This window comes from Geotrypetes seraphini, chromosome 1, assembly GCF_902459505.1.
Source record: "Geotrypetes seraphini chromosome 1, aGeoSer1.1, whole genome shotgun sequence".
NCBI lineage: Eukaryota > Metazoa > Chordata > Amphibia > Gymnophiona > Dermophiidae > Geotrypetes > Geotrypetes seraphini.
This window is the reverse complement of record NC_047084.1, coordinates 445,665,492-445,681,194: the sequence shown is the minus strand read 5'-3', so window position 1 is coordinate 445,681,194 and position 15,703 is coordinate 445,665,492. Positions and strand designations below refer to the sequence as shown.

At 43.7% G+C, this 15,703-nt stretch overlaps 1 protein-coding gene across 5 annotated transcripts in view; it reads right to left on the bottom strand.

The window, feature by feature from the left end:
* The window catches only part of CNTLN (centlein), a 557,312-nt gene that overhangs the window by 347,263 nt on the left and 194,346 nt on the right, over positions 1-15,703 (bottom strand). For 4 of the 5 annotated variants that reach the window (XM_033920529.1, XM_033920539.1, XM_033920518.1 and 1 more), the window contains one exon: positions 228-386. The exons of the other annotated variant lie outside the window; for it this stretch is intronic. In XM_033920529.1, the coding sequence (XP_033776420.1) occupies positions 228-386 (159 nt within the window). The remainder of the gene's footprint in view (positions 1-227; positions 387-15,703) is intronic. 5 annotated transcript variants of the gene reach the window in all.

The window sequence follows — 15,703 nt, the reverse complement described above, 5'->3', positions numbered from 1 at the left end:
ATCATTCATTTTTCATTAATTGTCAATTTTTAAAAGTCAGCAAAGCAATCAAATAGCAAAAAAACTTTTGAGTAACCAATCATCCTTTAAAACAAAGTCCAAAAATGAATAGAAAAGCATTCAGTTATTAAATGTGTTATTTTCTATGTCAGAGCAAAAAGGTTTGGTCTATTTTCCATCCTCATTTTTATACAAATCGATAAGATAATAAAAGTATACAGTATTACCTTTTCTTTTCCATTTATGGAGATGATATCAACACTACAAGCATTAAGCTCTTCTAATTTGAGGTTTGCTATAATCAGTTTTTCTTGGAAAAGTTTAATTTCAGATTTCTGTGAACTTATCATACATTCCAGTTCTACAAAAGATGACTGCTGACATTCCTAAAGAAAATAAATAGCAGAGGCACAATGAAGTTAAATTTATAGCACAGCACCTAGGATAAGAGACTACTCAGTCATTATTTTATAAAGAAAAGTAAGCACTTATAGTAGGCAAAATGGAAGCCTGCCCCTAGAAGTAGTACCATAGTATTACCACTAAAGAGTTTGGTAGCCATTCTGGAAGCCTGGTGAGCAGGAAGTGAGAACAAGTGGGCATCACTCTCACCAGGGACCCCTGGTAATTCCAGAGACTGGGTTAGGGAAGGTATAGCCCAGAGGAGACAGCAACATGTTAAGCTCATGTCCACACACAGGGGGCTTCCTCCAATGGGGAGAGGTTGGCACCAGAGGTTTTTCTATGCTGCCTGTGGGGTAAGGGTATATTGGGGAAAGAAATATATGCTGGTGGGGGTTTGAGTTTTGTTATGGAAAAGTGTCTGTGCTGGCAGGGAGGTTCAGGTTATGTTGTGGAAAGGAACCTGTTCAAACTATGTAACAGGAAGCTGTCTGTGTTACTGGGGGGATAGGGGATGGGAAAGACAGTGGATCACTGATGCTTGGTTTGGGGCCCTTTACAGAGGGATCAATGATTTTAGAAAGCTGTTTCCACATCTATGTAGGGGATGAAAATATGATTTTATCCCATATATCTAGCTTTCTAAAATCACTGATCCCTCTGGATATGGCTATGATTTGCAGCTACTGATCCCTCTGAGCTAAGTGGGAGTCCTCCATCTACAGTTCTGCCAGTGGGGGGGGGGGGGTGCTGCTTCATTATCGCATTTTAAATAGTGAGGGACAGGCAAGATCCGCAAGACTCAAGGGAACCTGAATGTTTCTAGAACTTGAAAATACAATATTTAAGCACTGTATTTGGAGGACTTCTACTCAGCTTAGCCAGAACAGTGCGTGCAGCTTTGTTTCAGCTTTACTAGAAGCATTACTTTGGGCAATCTGCCTTTAAAATGTATTAAAATCTACCTCTAAATGTGTTAACAGAATGTAATAGGTAGTTTGAGCCTGAGAGATATTTTAAGTTATGAGAACTGTGGGTGTCTTACGCTATGGGCTCCTTTTACTAAGCTACGGTAAATGCTAGTGCACGTTTACTATAGCTTAAAAGGGCTTACTGTGGGATGTGCTGAGACATTCTGCAGTAAGCTCTGAGGGCCAGATTCTACAAAAGCCACCAAAAGTGGTGCGATAATTGATACCATTAAAACCCAATTAAACACTCATTATAAAAAAATAAATAGCTGGCGCTACGCAGCCTCCAGAACTGGCGCCTAGGTCCTTGGCAGATAGTAGCAGATAGGCCCCTTCTGAAAAAAAAATCTCCCAAATTATTTATTGTATGGTTTGTGTGTGGGCACATAGTTACGCCGAAGCTTAGAAGTGAACGTCTTTAGGGGTGCATCACTAAGTGCCGCTGGCCATGATTCAAGAAGTACCTTGGGCACTGGAAATATAGGCCTTTAAAACCCTTGCCTACCTTTCCGGCACCTAGGGTCCTTGGGAACCAAGATTAGGTAAACGGCGCCGCTCAGTGATTGACACGAGGCACCTTTTGCAGTAGGCACCACTTACAGAATCAGAGCCTGAATGTCCATACTCAAACCATACAATAAATCTGATCCCTCTGCAAAGGTAATATCCCCCAAATAATGAGTTGTGTTGCAGAAGGATGAAATGTGCATACTTCAACTCTGCCTCCTTCTCCAGTGGCTGTAGCATCCCCTTCAGTTTGTACCAAAGCAATCAATCATCACTACAATAGGAAGAAGGGGTACGGGGAACATTCCCAATAATATATTTCTGTTCTGCTCTGTAAGACAAAATTGAACCAAATTAATTGACCCATAATGTAAAATTAGGTAGAACACACAACTCACCCACTTGTCAAAGTGCAACCAGCACTAACATTTATGGAGCTCTGAGAGACTCACTTTAAAAAAAAAAAAAAAAAAAAAATTTACGTTTAGTATTTTGCACTTTATATCAGACTGGCAGGAGAGATCTCCTGCTATACTATTTTAGTTGCATTGTTTTTAACACATAAAAATGTTTTGAAGTCTTTTTCCTTATAATATCACTATTACTTTCTTACTTGTGATCATCAGGTAGTGTTAACCTTGCACCACTGACATTTCCTATGTCAAGGTGCTCTTTTGTAGTCCCTCAACTCATGAGAATATCAAGGGAAAACATAATGACAATGGAAGATTAAGTTCTTACCTTGATAATCTTCTTTCTGGTAGATGTGTCTAGGACTCCTGAATATCCCCCAAATACTGTCTGAGGCAGTAAGCAGGCGAATTTTGACAGGGCGGGGTGTCAGGACAAATCTATCAGAAATATTATCGAGATAAGAACCTAACCTTCCATTCTGGTGCAATGTGTCTAGAAGTCCTGACTATAGGTGATGAACCTAAACAGACAACTAAGAATAGTGCGGGACAGATGAGTCTGCCCTTAAAACTAAGGACCCAAATGTTGTATCCTCTTGTGCTGCCATATTCACTCTGTAAACATAGAAACATGATGATAGATAAAGGCCAAATGGCCCATACATTCTGCCCCATCTGCAGCATCCACTATCTCCTACTCTCCCTAAAAGATCCCACATGCCTGTTTGATGCTTTCTTGAATTAAGACATAGTCTTTGTCTTTACCACTTCTACCGGGAGACTATTCCATGCATCACCACCCTTTCTGTAAAAAAAAATATTTCATTAGATTACTCTTGAACCTATCACCTCTTAACTTTGTCCTTTGTAAATGTATGGAGAGTGGACCACGTAGCTGTCCTACAAATCTACTTGGCAGGGATTGCCTGAGACTCCATCCATGAAAAAGCCACACCTCTAGTGGAGTGTGCTCTCAAGAAAATTTGCTGCTATTTCCCACAGCCAACGTACACTGGCAAGATCGCCTTGGAAATGATTGTGCAACCCTCATGGATCCATGCGACAACCTGCACCCGCCAAAGCCTACTGGACCACCACAGGAGCCAAACAGCCTGCGCTAAAGTACCTGATAAATAATAAAAATAACTTTATTTTTGTATACCGCAATACCACAAGCAGTTCAGAGCGGTTTACAGAGGTAGAGACTGTACACAGACAGCGATGTTACGGAAAATGCTTTCAATTACATTAGAGAGCCAAGAGTAGTTAGGTATAACCGGAAGCAAGTCAGAGGTTCAACAAGTATTTTGGGGATACACAAGGCGGAAGGAGTTGGAGAAATTTATCAAAGAGATAGGTTTTAATGGGATCCGGAAGGTTCGCCCCCCACATTTCGCCCCCAGCAATTCGCCCCTCACATTTCGCCCCCGCACATTTCGCCCCCCGGATGTTTCGCCCCCACACATTTCGCCCCCACACATTTCGCCCCCCGGATGTTTCACCCCCACACATTTCGCCCCCACACATTTCGCCCCCGCCTTTGAGGGAAAAAAGAAATCGGTCTCGGAGCTGGGGATGAAGGGGGATCGGGGCTTGGGCCAGAGCGAGACAGCGGAAAGGGAACATGAGCTGTGCGCGAGCGAAGCCAAGGGGGGGAGGGGCCAGAGCGAGACAGCGTCCCGCCGTTCCACGTCCTCCGTGCTATGTGTGTCATGCACACATGGAACGTTAAACAATGGCCACATAGCAAAGTGTAGCTGCTGGTGTGTGCGCAAGCGAAGCCAAGGGGGGGAGGGAGTCGAAGTCTGGGGATGAAGGGGGATCGGGGCTTGGGCCAGAGCGAGACAGCGGAAAGGGAACATGAGCTGTGCGCGAGCGAAGCCAAGGGGGGGGAGGGGCCAGAGCGAGACAACGTTAAACAATGGCCACATATCAGACATTCCATTTCTCCCTCTTCTTTTCCCCATGCCCCTTTCTTTTTATGCAATGTGTCCCAACCATTTTCCCCTTTTAGCGTGTTTTGTATTTAATACCATGCAGTCTGTCTTTTTACTACCCCATTTTTACTTATATTTTAAATTTTGTACAATGTAAACCTCTTTGGTAATTAACGCAGTATATCAAAGCTAAATAAACTTGAAATTTGTATACATTTTGGCTTCTTTTATGCACCATGAAGAATATGCGCTCCCTGTGAAGAGTGCACACCATTTGCAGAGAGCATATATTGGGCATGACCTGGATTGGCTACTGTTGGAAACAAGAGGCTGGGCTAAATGGCTGCTCTTATATTCTTATGGCTGGATTCTATAAATAATAGATCATAGATACAATAATAAACTAAACTAAACCTTAGGAAGGGAAGCAATGGTAACTGCACCAACTTAAAGGGAACATGAGCTGTGCGCGAGCGAAGCCAAGGGGGGGAGGGGCCAGAGCGAGACAACGTTAAACAATGGCCACATATCAGACATTCCATTTCTCCCTCTTCTTTTCCCCATGCCCCTTTCTTTTTATGCAATGTGTCCCAACCATTTTCCCCTTTTAGCGTGTTTTGTCTTTAATACCATGCAGTCTGTCTTTTTACTACCCCATTTTTACTTATATTTTAAATTTTGTACAATGTAAACCTCTTTGGTAATTAACGCAGTATATCAAAGCTAAATAAACTTGAAATTTGTATACATTTTGGCTTCTTTTATGCACCATGAAGAATATGCGCTCCCTGTGAAGAGTGCACACCATTTGCAGAGAGCATATATTGGGCATGACCTGGATTGGCTACTGTTGGAAACAAGAGGCTGGGCTAAATGGCTGCTCTTATATTCTTATGGCTGGATTCTATAAATAATAGATCATAGATACAATAATAAACTAAACTAAACCTTAGGAAGGGAAGCAATGGTAACTGCACCAACTTAAAATAAAAACATAAAAAATCCAGCTTTCAACTTAAAACAAAAACATAAAAAATCCAACTGCAGATCGGTGCTCTCACCCGACTCTCACTGCATGGTACCGTCTCTCCACTCTCCTCAAGCATTATGGGTTCATGTTGCCATAGATTCTTTTTTGGGGTCATTTGAGGCAGCCATGCAAACGTTGGAGCGCAACAGCAATTTCTTTTGTGGTACTCGGGTAAACTTTTCTCTTCATGCCCCCGGATTAAAATGATGAAAAAATAAAATAAAAAAAGTTAAAATGATTAAGTAGGTATTTTTTACCTGATTTTTGTCAGAGAAGTCACTGGTCCGCCGGGACCAAAACAGGATTTTTCAGAATTTGAGAGGACCAAAATACATAATTTACTTTTTTTGCTTTATTTTATCATGTTAAAATGGTGATTTGTTTCAAAAATCGAAAATTTGGTGGAGATGTCTCCTTTATCCCCAGAGCGAAGTCATTGATTTCTGTGATGTTTATCATTTAATTTTTTTAATTTTTTACTGTGCTAAACAAAACAGTCAAATAACATTCAAATAACAAGTAAAATGAAATACAGTGATAAAGTGAACAAAAACTAACCTGTCAAATGAAATAACAGTCCAAACACAACACAGTCAAATAACAAGTAAAATGAAGTGATAAAGTGAACAAAAACTAACATGTCAAATGAAATAACAGTCCAAACACAACACAGTCAAATAACAAGTAAAATGAAGTGATAAAGTGAACAAAAACTAACATGTCAAATGAAATAACAGTCCAAACACAACACAGTCAAATAACAAGTAAAATGAAGTGATAAAGTGAACAAAAACTAACATGTCAAATGAAATAACAGTCCAAACACAACACAGTCAAATAACAAGTAAAATGAAGTGATAAAGTGAACAAAAACTAACATGTCAAATGAAATAACAGTCCAAACACAACACAGTCAAATAACAAGTAAAATGAAGTGATAAAGTGAACAAAAACTAACATGTCAAATGAAATAACAGTCCAAACACAACACAGTCAAATAACAACTAAAATGAAATACAGTGATAAAGTGAACCTAAAAGTCAGAAGCACGAACGTCAATCAAAATTCAAAATTGTATGCTATTCCTCTGAGATAGTCGATCAAATTTCGATTGTCCAAGTCCTCCACAATACGCCGAATTCTTGCAGAAATAGCCGCGTATTTCTTGTTTCGCGCATTGACAGGATTGCCTGCTATAATCTGCGTGATTTCAAAATTGTGAAGGCCTTGCTGTCTTTTCAAGCAGTTGATGAAGCGGTATATATTGGGGAAAAGTGAGCCGCAGGTTTCTTGAAAGCTGCGATGCCAGCCCTCGACGTCATTGTTCGTCCGATGTTGGCCTTTCAACGTTCGTTGATGAACATTCCAAAACACAACTGGAAACAATGGATTCTGGCGTCCTCTTCGGTTCATTCGACCAATGTAGGTGTCCTCGAAATAGTTGGCAATGGGTACTGCTTCTTCTGGAAATTTGGGATCGTCCAGCAGCTCTTCAAATGATTGCACAACAATGGCCGGAGGCAGAAAAGCAAGAGCTGGTATCATGCGGATCCACTGGGCAAATTCGTGGTCATTTTGGTAGCGCACTTTCAATCCTTCATTCTGAACTCTTCGCCATATTGACTGCGACAAGTGGAAGAAGCAGCCTGTTTTCTCCATGTTAGGAAACTCGATTTCAAACGCTTGAATTGCAGCTTGTTCAAAATCGGTCATCAACTGCTGCGGTTGGAGACCTGGCTGCATATTCTTAAGCTGCTGCAGCATCTGTCGATAGGTTGTTCGGGTCTTGTTCGGCAACAGCGCGTACAATGCTGGAATGATGACACCACCGTGAACTGCATGAATCGTATAAAGCTGCTCGAACAAAGCTGGTGCAGTAGAAAACGTGCCATCAGCGAACCATTCACTGCTCTGTGCCAACGAGTGGAGATTATCCCTCGTTCCAAATATCAATATTCGGCTGGTTCCAGTCCCTGAATAAAAATAAAAATAATTTAGTCATAAATTTAGGCGGTGGATGGAGGAAACCCCTCAGTTGGGACGGGACATACATGGGCTTTTCAAAGTCCAAAAAAGGGTCAGAAATAGTCAGGGGTGCAGAAAAAACACCATTTTTCGACGAGCTCTATTCACTGGCATCAAAAAATTCCGAAAGACAAAAAAAATATTTTTTCTTCATTTTTTTGAGCTATTACGTTAATGGAATGTTTCACAAATTCTACTAAAATTCTACCAAAAATTGTACGAAGTAATTTAGTAAAATTAAATGTGGAAGATTATATAGCAACAATAATTCAAGATAACGCTTAAAACGGCTTAGAAGACTCAGACATACTTGTTTGACCAATTCTAATAAATTAAGAAATTTTGGGCCATTTTATGTGCCACAAAGTGATATAAAGCAAATAACGCCTACATGTACGAGTACATAATGCTAATAGCTTGAAGAGAAAAGGTTACCCGAGTCCCACAAAAGAAATTGCTGTTGGACGCCATTGATAATGATCTCCTGAAATTCTGGCGGGATGACGAGTTGATCAATGGTTTGAGGCAGCCGCGGCATACCCTCGACTTGTCTTGACGATCGAATTGATCTCTTTAGCGAATCTTTTCTAGGCAGAAGCGCTCCAACGTTTGCATGGCTGCCTGAAATGACCTCACTGAGAATCTGCTGTGGCGTCTCCTGTGTCGACCTTGCCCTGGAAGTAACCTCATTGATTAATCGAACTACTTCAGGCCTTGCTGCCTGTGCTGCATGATTATGTATATTTACGATTTTCACAACTTCGCCATCAATTCCTTCAGTCCAAACGCGTCCTTTACACCTTGACCGCTTTTCGCATACCCAAATAGCATGGCTGTCATCTGCTGTTCGTTTAGAGAATACATAAATATGATTTTCGTAAACTAGCTTCTTCTTGCCACGCTTTGAAAGAACTGATTCCATAACTAAATAAATCACTACACAGATCAGTTAATCAGGAAATCGAAAGGAGTAAATGACCAAGAGGCAAGAACATGTCATATTTATAGAAGCGCTGGCGGTTAAGCTCTGGTGAATTTTGCAAAGTCATTGGCGCCAGATTGGCCGAATTTAGCACTGGCGACTATACATACATTTCGCCCACGCACATTTCGCCCCTGAGCGTTTTCCCCTACTTCAGGCCTTGCTGCACTTATCAGCGCGCTCCAGCGGGATAAGCTCATGTTCCCTTTCGGCGGACCTGCGGCTCGTCGGAGGCGCGCGGCGTACGCTCGCGGGACGCTGTCTCGCTCTGGCCCAAGCCCCGATCCCCCTTCATCCCCAGACTTCGACTCCCACCCCCCTTGGCTTCGCTCGCGCACAGCTCATGTCCCCTTTCCGCTGTCTCGCTCTGGCCCAAGCCCCGATCCCCCTTCATCCCCAGACTTCGACTCCCCCCCCCCCCTGGCTTCGGTCGCGCACAGCTCATGTTCCCGTTCCGCTGTCTCGCTCTGGCCCAAGCCCCGATCCCCCTTCATCCCCAGACTTCGACTCCCTCCCCCCCTTGGCTTCGCTCGCGCACAGCTCATGTCCCCTTTCCGCTGTCTCGCTCTGGCCCAAGCCCCGATCCCCCTTCATCCCCAGACTTCGACTCCCTCCCCCCCTTGGCTTCGCTCGCGCACAGCTCATGTCCCCTTTCCGCTGTCTCGCTCTGGCCCAAGCCCCGATCCCCCTTCATCCCCAGACTTCGACTCCCCCCCCCCCCTTGGCTTCGGTCGCGCACAGCTCATGTTCCCGTTCCGCTGTCTCGCTCTGGCCCAAGCCCCGATCCCCCTTCATCCCCAGACTTCGACTCCCCCCCCCCCTTGGCTTCGGTCGCGCGCACAGCTCATGTTCCCGTTCCGCTGTCTCGCTCTGGCCCAAGCCCCGATCCCCCTTCATCCCCAGACTTCGACTCCCCCCCCCCCCTTTGGCTTCGGTCGCGCACAGCTCATGTTCCCGTTCCGCTGTCTCGCTCTGGCCCAAGCCCCGATCCCCCTTCATCCCCAGACTTCGACTCCCCCCCCCCCTTGGCTTCGGTCGCGCACAGCTCATGTTCCCGTTCCGCTGTCTCGCTCTGGCCCAAGCCCCGATCCCCCTTCATCCCCCGCCTTCGACTCCCCCCCCCCCTTGGCTTCGGTCGCGCACAGCTCATGTTCCCGTTCCACTGTCTCGCTCTGGCCCAAGCCCCGATCCCCCTTCATCCCCAGACTTCGACTCCCTCCCCCCCTTGGCTTCGCTCGCGCACAGCTCATGTCCCCTTTCCGCTGTCTCGCTCTGGCCCAAGCCCCGATCCCCCTTCATCCCCAGACTTCGACTCCCCCCCCCCCCCTTGGCTTCGGTCGCGCACAGCTCATGTTCCCGTTCCGCTGTCTCGCTCTGGCCCAAGCCCCGATCCCCCTTCATCCCCAGACTTCGACTCCCTCCCCCCCTTGGCTTCGCTCGCGCACACACCAGCAGCTACACTTTGCTATGTGGCCATTGTTTAACGTTCCATGTGTGCATGACACACATAGCACGGAGGACGTGGAACGGCGGGACGCTGTCTCGCTCTGGCCCCTCCCCCCCTTGGCTTCGCTCGCGCACACACCAGCAGCTGGACTGAGGGCCCGTGAGGTAAGGATTTGCGCTCCGAGACGGATTTCTTTTTCCCTTCAAAGGCGGGGGCGAAATGTGTGGGGGCGAAACATCCGGGGGGCGAAATGTGTGGGGGCGAAATGTGTCTGGGGGCGAAATGTGGGGGGCGAAATGTGAGGGGCGAATTGCTGGGGGCGAAATGTGGGGGGCGAAACTTCCGTGAACCGGTTTTAATTGATTTCCTGAAGGATTAGTAGGAGGGAGTATTTGTAATGAGGGTGGTTAGACATTTATTCCATTTGCCTGCTTGGAATGACAGAGTTCTATCAAGGAATCTCTTATAGGTACAGCCTTTCACGGAGGGGAAGTTAAACAGATAGGTATTACGTGTGCAAGTGGTGCCTGGAAATACAAACTGGTGTGAAAGGTAGATTGGGGATGAACCTGTTATGGTTTTGAAGCAAAGGCAGGCAAACTTGAAGATGATCCTTGCCTCCATCGGCAACCAGTGAAGTTTTCTGTAGAACGGACTTACATGATCTGACTTTTTGAGACCATAGATGAGACGGACGGCAGTATTCTAAATGATTCTCAGACATTTGATGGTTTTCTTAAAGGATCACAAGTATATGATATTGCAGTAATCTAAGGTGCTTAAGATTAGAGACTGAACCAGTAATCGAAAGCAGAGGAAGTCAAAATAGTGTTTGATGGTACGGAGTTTCCAGAGGGTGCAAAAGCATTTTTTAACCTGAGCATTGGTATGATCTTCAAAAGTCAGGCATTGGTCCAGGATGACTCTAAGGATTTTGATGGTGGAATTGATTGGGTAAATTAGCCCGTTTAATTTTAAGGAGGTATTCATTAACTTGTGGTTAGGACTTGCCAGGAAAAGCTTAGTTTTTTCTGGGTTCAATTTTAGTTTGAATTGTGTAGACCATTGTTCTATCTTAGTGAGAACAGATGAGGTGAATTGTTCAGTCTCTTGTGTCAGTGAGGTTATGGGGATAATAATTATAATGTCATCTGCATATATGTATGATTTCAATTTTAAGTCAGATAGCATGTGTCCCAGTGATGCCATGTAGATGTTGAACAGAGAAGGAGAGAGAGGGGAGCCCTGTGGAACTCCGCAGAGATTACACCAAGACTGGGAAAAGGTTCCGTCGCTGTGGACCTGGTAGGTGTGGTTTTTTAAGAAGCCTGTGAACCAGGTTAGTACCTGTCCAGAAATGCCAATAGAATCGAGGCATCTAATCAGAATGTCATGGTCGACAAGGTCAAAGGCACTGCTTAGGTCAAACTGAAGTACCAGGTTATGAGCTAGCTTACAACAAGGGAATGGACTCCCAAGCTCCACAAGTTCTATTGCAGGCTGGCCAAACAGGTACACCAAGAGTTTCCCTGATAGCTAAAGACTTTTCCCAGAGTCTGCATCCTCTCCCTGGCATAGCTGTCCCAGGCCACTGGGAACCTCCTGAGCACCTCAAAACCTTCTGATTCATATTTTAAAAAACCTGAAAAATAAGAAAAAAGTGATCAGAGCAGATCAGAACAACACCTTCTCAACTTGCTTGAAGAAGGAAAATCTGGAGGGGGACACTACAGGCACTGGAGGAGGAGGCGGAGTTGAAGAATGTAAATTTTATCCTTGTGCAACACATTCGCGATCTGGAGGATATTACTTATAGTCAGGACTCCTAGACACATTGCTTATCTACAAAAATCACAATAGGTCATCAGCTGAAGCCAAGTGGCATTGTAAGTTTTTAATTACCATAAACATGGTAAATACAATATTCCTATTTACTACACCCCTATAAGCATTATCTGAAACAGCAGCTAAATTCACGTCATCTCTGATTCAGTGTCGTCTTCTAGCTAAACCACATCTGACAATAAGTAACAGTACTGAGTGTTAACAAATGGAGTTCCATGAGGTGTCTATTTAAGATACACAAAAGTTTGAATTTTAACTACATATTCAGAAAAACAGTCAGGGAAACCTGCCCGTGAGATGCTGGCCCAGGTCCAAACTGTATGGCATGGTGGCCCAATTACGCCAGAGGGACAGTTCTGGCTTATTTTCAGTCAGCAGTAAATACATATTTTATGCTTTTTCAAATGCCAGCAAGGCAGTATGTGTAAGTCTGGCTGATGTGTAAGTCTGGCTGAAAGTGTAAATTCATGTACCGTCTGTTTATACAGAATGTTTGAGTGACAGCACATCTGTTTTGTGCATGTGAGACTGGCCAACATCACAATGTTAACATTTATTGTCCATTAGAGTGCTATCTATTATGCATGCATTTGAATAGTGTTAGTTGGATATTGTGTGTTTGAATATGTTAATATGTACTGGAGTGAGGGTTATTCAACTGCTGATAATATGCTTATGCTCAAATACTTCAAAGTTTTAAGTATTCCATTAGCTCTTTCTACATGAGAGTATAACTGTATAAAATGATCCCCAAACTGTAAGATAATTGTCCACCCTCAAATCCTTCTTTCTTGCCTTCATGGACATCTTCAAGAAGAAGTTATAAAACATAGTAATAAGCAACTATATTTTGGTGGTAAATCTAACACATCTACCAGACATTGTTTCAACATATATCGTTTATCGTTTGTGAAACCTGATATACCGCCTTAGCTGGAACACAATTCAAAGTGGTTTACAATAAAATGCATCATTAAAATTGAAGCCGAGTGGCATATATAAAGGAGATATCATGAGTGCCTTAAGGAAATTCAACAAACTCACATTAAGTCACCTGCCATCTCTTTAGCTTTCAAAACTGTATTTTCAGTAATTATTTAAAAATTGACTGCTTCTCATTTAGAAATCATGGGGTTCAAGTGCAAACATTGTGTCCTTGTAATTTATCTTCCTTAAATGAGGCTGAGGCCTCATCAAAACTTGGTGGTCTACCCCCTGCAACAGCCCTACAACCCAAAAGCTGGTCACCCCCTAATTGCCCTACCTCAAAAGCTACCCCTGCAACTGTCCCAGCCTTAAAAATACTCCCCTCAACTGCTTCACAACCCTGCAAACTGTCTCACTCCCCAAAACAGTTTCCCTGATACTGCCCACTACCTCACTAACTATTCCCATGTAATTGTTTTCTCTGTTTTGTAGGACATGTGAAAAGATATCACAACTTATTAAAGGACTCTTTTAATCCAAGTTAAAATTTTGCTATTACCACCCACAAAAATTGACAAGCAGCAACAGTAAAGCCTCTGTACTAACTGATGGGATGGGCTGGAGTAGGTTTTAACGGAGATTTCGGCAGTTGGAACCCAAGCACAGTATCAGGTAGAGCTTTGGATTCTTGCCCAGAAATAGCTAAGAAGAAAAAATTTAAAAAATTGGAATCAGGTTGGGCAAACTGGATGGACCATTCGGGTTTTTATCTGCCGTCATCTACTATGTTACCATACAGTTTTAACAGATACAATACACTTCCGCACATTAAGGGGGTATTTCTCTATAGCAGTGTCTCTCAAACTGTGAAACTGCCATGAAGAGATTCCGGTGTGCCATGCGAGATTCCAGAATTTTACTTTACTTGTATTTTTAAAAAATTCCCTTCATAAGTATACACTAGCATAGATGACATGCATGCCACATACACAAGAGTCTGTCAATGTTATGAGCGTCTGCGTGCACAAGGATACAACCGCCCAGACAAGCATCATTCTTTGACATGTTTGGTCCTTGAAAACTAATGGCAGTAATTTTAGTTTTATTTTTTATGCAGTAGTTTGAGCAACAAAGCAATCAAAGTTTTGTTACCATTTGGATCTTCTTATCTTTGCAGACCTGGATTTTCAGCTCTGACAGAAATTAAACCGAGAAAAAGAGATCGACTGCAGATGGTGGATGATAAAATGCGTGTTTGCTTGTCAACTATCAAGCCGCATTTTGAGTTAATTTGTACTCAAAAACAAGCACATCCATCGCATTGATTAGCAATTTTATTCTATCTACTTTAGATTCACCGTTGTTACAATTACTCATACATAGCTTAAAGAACTTTAAATAAAGAACTCTCAAATTTAATTTTTGGTTGGTTTTACAGTTTTATAATTTCAATTATAATGTGCTGCGAAAAGCATTTGCTTCATTTAGTGTGCCAGAGCTAAAAAGGTTTGAGAGACACTGTTGTCTAAAGCTAGGCTCCAGGACAGTGCCCACAGAACTGCTGTTATGGAATACTAGCCTAAGCTCATATTTTTGTGCATAACTTTAGGTGCAAGCATTTTGCACCTGCTCAAAGGCTGGTACTGGCAGTTAGGTGCCTAAATGGCAGTATTCTATAACGTTGTACCTAATTGTTTGACATACCCCTTATCTACCCATGCTCTTCCCAGGTCCATGCCCCCTTTGGAATTGCATGCCATAGAAATTAGGCACTTGGGCTCTTATTCTATAAAGTTAGGTGCCTAGATTGGCATGCTTAGCTGGTCTAAGTATCTAACTTAGGCCTAGATCCACTATGCAAACCGATCGTGTACCGATCGTTTTGCGACCCTGACCCGATTCACTAATCTTCTTGCCGATCCTGTCTGCACCCGATCCGATCCGCGCATGCAAATTAGGGAAAAGGCATGTAAATCTAGCAAGGCAGCGATTTACCAACATTTTTCAGGCACACCGACTGGGCTGGTCAATCCGAAACCAAGTGACTGGTGAGGACCAGTCGCTCACTCCTTTCCTGCTCTCTCCCGCGCTGAAATACCAGCCCTTCAGCCCTGAAACTCCCTGCTTGCAACTGACCATAGGATACGAGAAACTCCACTTGCATTTTTTAAGCAAGAGCAGCAGCAGAAACAATAGTCCTTGGGGGAGTTAATAAGATGCGCTTTAAAAAAAACTTTACTCTCTCCCTTGCCATTATTACAAGCTCAGTCTCGTACTTGTGAGTGGAACTTTCATTCTCAGTTCGGCAGCGCACATCAGTATAAGCAGCCTGAGACCTGGTATTCTGGGAAAGAGAAAGGATAAGTTGTTCTTCCTGGAAACAAAAATGTACTTCACAAATTAAAATGCATGGATTCAACTGCCTTTGCCTTGCTTACCTTCCGCCCTGCCTGCTTCCTGTATTTAAGCAGCAGGCCTGCTGAGTCTGTGGGGAAAAATGCCGCCCCGACTCTCCCGCTCTCTGCTGCCCTTTAAAACCACGGGCTTGCACTGTGGGGAAGGGCAGCAGAGAACAGGAGAGTCGGGGTGGGTTTTGTGTTCAGTTCTGTAGTCTGGCAGTTCCCCCCTCTGCTTCTAGAGGCTGCAGCAAGTCCACCTTTGCCTTGCTTACCTGCCATTACTTCCCCAACCCTTCCCCCTTCTCCCGCTGGTGCAGGAGAGCGGCACATACAGGATCGCAGGTACAGCCATCAATGATGTTCTGCGCATGTGTCGTGATCGGTCTTCAGCAATCCGTGGGATTGCTTGTGGGCATATTTACGATTAGGTGATTTGCATGGGGAGCCTTTAGTGAATGGGTTGCCCAGCAAGACTTGGAAACGGAGTGGAACAGGATCGGACAGGTAAGAGGGCTTTAGTGAATCTAGCCCTTAATCATTTAAAAAGCTTAACTGGTGCTCATAACAAGCAATTAGCATCTCATAATTAGCTTAAATTAAAATTAATTGGGTGATAGGTGCACTTAACTACAAATGATGGCTAATTAGTACTTGTTAAGGCAAATTGATACTTATCACCAATTAAGTGCCACATTAATTAGTGCTAATTAACCAATTAGGTTATGCATGTAACTGGCCCTATTTTAATAACCATTTTATGTCCAACTGCACACCTAACTTTGGGCACCATTTATAGAACCGGCTGGGGGGGGGGGGTA